This window comes from Lactuca sativa, chromosome 5 (assembly GCF_002870075.4).
Source record: "Lactuca sativa cultivar Salinas chromosome 5, Lsat_Salinas_v11, whole genome shotgun sequence".
Classification (NCBI taxonomy): Eukaryota; Viridiplantae; Streptophyta; class Magnoliopsida; order Asterales; family Asteraceae; genus Lactuca; species Lactuca sativa.
In genome coordinates this window covers 102327577-102329844 of record NC_056627.2, presented here as the reverse complement: position 1 = coordinate 102329844, position 2268 = coordinate 102327577, and the positions used below count along the sequence as shown (strand labels likewise).

The following is a 2268-nucleotide window of genomic DNA, read 5'->3' as shown; positions in this document are numbered from 1 at the left end:
TCATCGTTTTAACCTGATACTGCCTTTTTAAATAATGCATGGAAAAATCGAGCCTACAACGTTTTTCTTTTTAAGAATTCCAACCAGTTCATACGTAAGGTTAGAAGTTTGTAAAAATATATGTAGTTAATAATCAACAAAATATCATATTTTCTTAGGGTGGCCTGTTTATGATGTTCATCACAGGTCACAACACCAATCGGCCACATAATAGTATTTTGATTTTTGTTATTAATGACATAATATTTGAAAGCAAAGTAAGTTTAGTTTTCATCATTTCATTTCTATATAAAAAGAAGAATGGAAATTATAGATTTTTCATAAAAAACAATTTGGAGCAAGGATATTTGGAAGTGAAACACAAAATCAGTATCTACACCAAAATGGGTATAACGGTTCACATATCTTAGAGTCTTCGGTATGGGACCAACGAGAAGCAACGCGTCTGACGTGGCTCGACCGCAACGGCTGTGTAACGGGGGGAACACCGCCCCCCTGCTCGTTGCAACTCGTTGAAGGCGCATCTCGTTGGCGTGGCGACGGGAAGAAACGGATCTTTTGACCGTTTGATGCAACAGTTTAAAAAAAAAATTAATTATTAAAAAAACCAATTTATTATCCTATAAATACCTCCTATTTTATTTTAAAATTTTCACACTTTCTCTTCTCCTCTCTACATACTTTCAATTATCTTCAAAAAAAATATGGATCCTTTCGACTCGTCCGATGATTCAGATGACGATATTTTCTTTAGGATGATGTATCATTATTACACTACCGACCTGCTACAACCAGACCCAGCTCCGCTACTAACAAGCCGTGCGATGTTAAACAGAAATCGCGTGGAAGGACATGAACATCTATATCGCGATTACTTTACGGATAATTGTGTATACGGGGCGAAAGACTTCAAAAGAAGATTTCGTTTGAGTAGGGATGTGTTCTTACGAATCGCCAACGCCTTGGAAAGCCGGTATCATTTCTTTACTTTATTTTTATACAAAATAAATAAAAATGTACTACATGTTTCTTTAATTTTACAACATATGCAATATATTTTTAAATTGTAGTTAATTTATGTTTAGGTACAAATTTTTTCAATTAAGATATGATGCTAGAGGTAGACGGCGGGTTTACAACGTTGCAGAAATGTGCTGCGGCCATTCGTTTGATGGCTATGGGGGAGTCACCCGAGACCATGGACGACTATATGAGAATGTCCGAAAGAACCGCAAGAGAGAGTTTGTATACATTGTCAAGGGGTGTTGTTGAAACTTTTGGTGACGTGTATGTGCGGAAACCTTCGTTGCATGATTTGCAAGAATTGTATGTGGCGCATGAAGAACGCCATGGGTTTCCCGGAATGATCGGAAGCATTGATTGCACACACTGGAAATGAAATAATTGTCCGGTAGCATGGAAAGGGCAATACGCAACTGGTCCTCACGGATCACCTTCTTTGGTGTTAGAGGCTGTCGCTTCTCAATATTTATGGATTTGGCATGTATTTTTTGGGGTTGCGGGTTCCAACAACGACGTCAACGTTCTTCATCAGTCGCCAATATTCGACGATCTTTTGAATGGAAAAGCCCCGGATGCTCCTTTCACGGTGAATGGAAACGAATACAAATATGGGTATTACCTTACAGATGGAATATATCCTCAGTATTCCACATTCGTGAAGGCATTCCGCCACCCGGTTGAAGAACGAGACAATTTTTTTAAGAGAAGAGAAGAAGGGGCACGTAAGGATGTGGAACGTGCTTTTGGAGTGCTGAAGGCGAAGTGGCATATAGTCGAACATGCAGCACGACCATTGGATTTAGAAACTTTACGATATATCATGTATGCATGTATCATAATGAATAACATGGTAGTAGAAGATAAAGAGCGAAATATTGCACACTATATCCCAACAGAGTCCAGACACGTTCAGTTTCAACCAGGAACAGCAGATTATTTGCATCGCGTTGTTGACATTCAGGACGCAAATAAACACAGACAACTTCGAGAGGACTTGGCGGATCATATCTTCTATGGTAACAATAACGATAACGAATAGCGTTGTATATTTTTTTTTTTTGAATTTGGATGTTATTTCTTTTTTTTGTTTGTTTTTGGAAATTATGTGTAATTTAGTCTTTATGTTAATTTTAATTTTTAGAAATTTTTAATTGTTTTTTATACTTTTTAAACATTATGTTTTATTTATTTTTAATTTAAAAAATATTTGTCTCAATTTAAAAAAAAAATCAAAATAAATAAAAT

General features: G+C 36.4%; 1 protein-coding gene across 1 annotated transcript; it reads left to right on the top strand.

Moving 5' to 3' along the window:
• The first annotated feature begins 1108 nt into the window (after positions 1-1108).
• On the top strand, positions 1109-2062 carry LOC111898014 (uncharacterized). Its single transcript, XM_023893962.2, has 2 exons — positions 1109-1241; positions 1416-2062. Exons 1-2 carry the CDS (start codon positions 1109-1111, stop codon positions 2060-2062), a joined length of 780 nt encoding a protein of 259 aa, XP_023749730.2.
• Positions 2063-2268: the final 206 nt, after the last annotated feature.

Bases quoted from the DNA above. Each gene is read 5' to 3' on its own strand.
- LOC111898014 (XM_023893962.2), top strand. From the start codon at position 1,109: ATGATGCTAGAGGTAGACGGCGGGTTTACAACGTTGCAGAAATGTGCT. The intron at 1,242-1,415 runs GTTTGTATACAT...ATTGTCCGGTAG, and splicing joins CGAAAGAACCGCAAGAGAGA to CATGGAAAGGGCAATACGCA.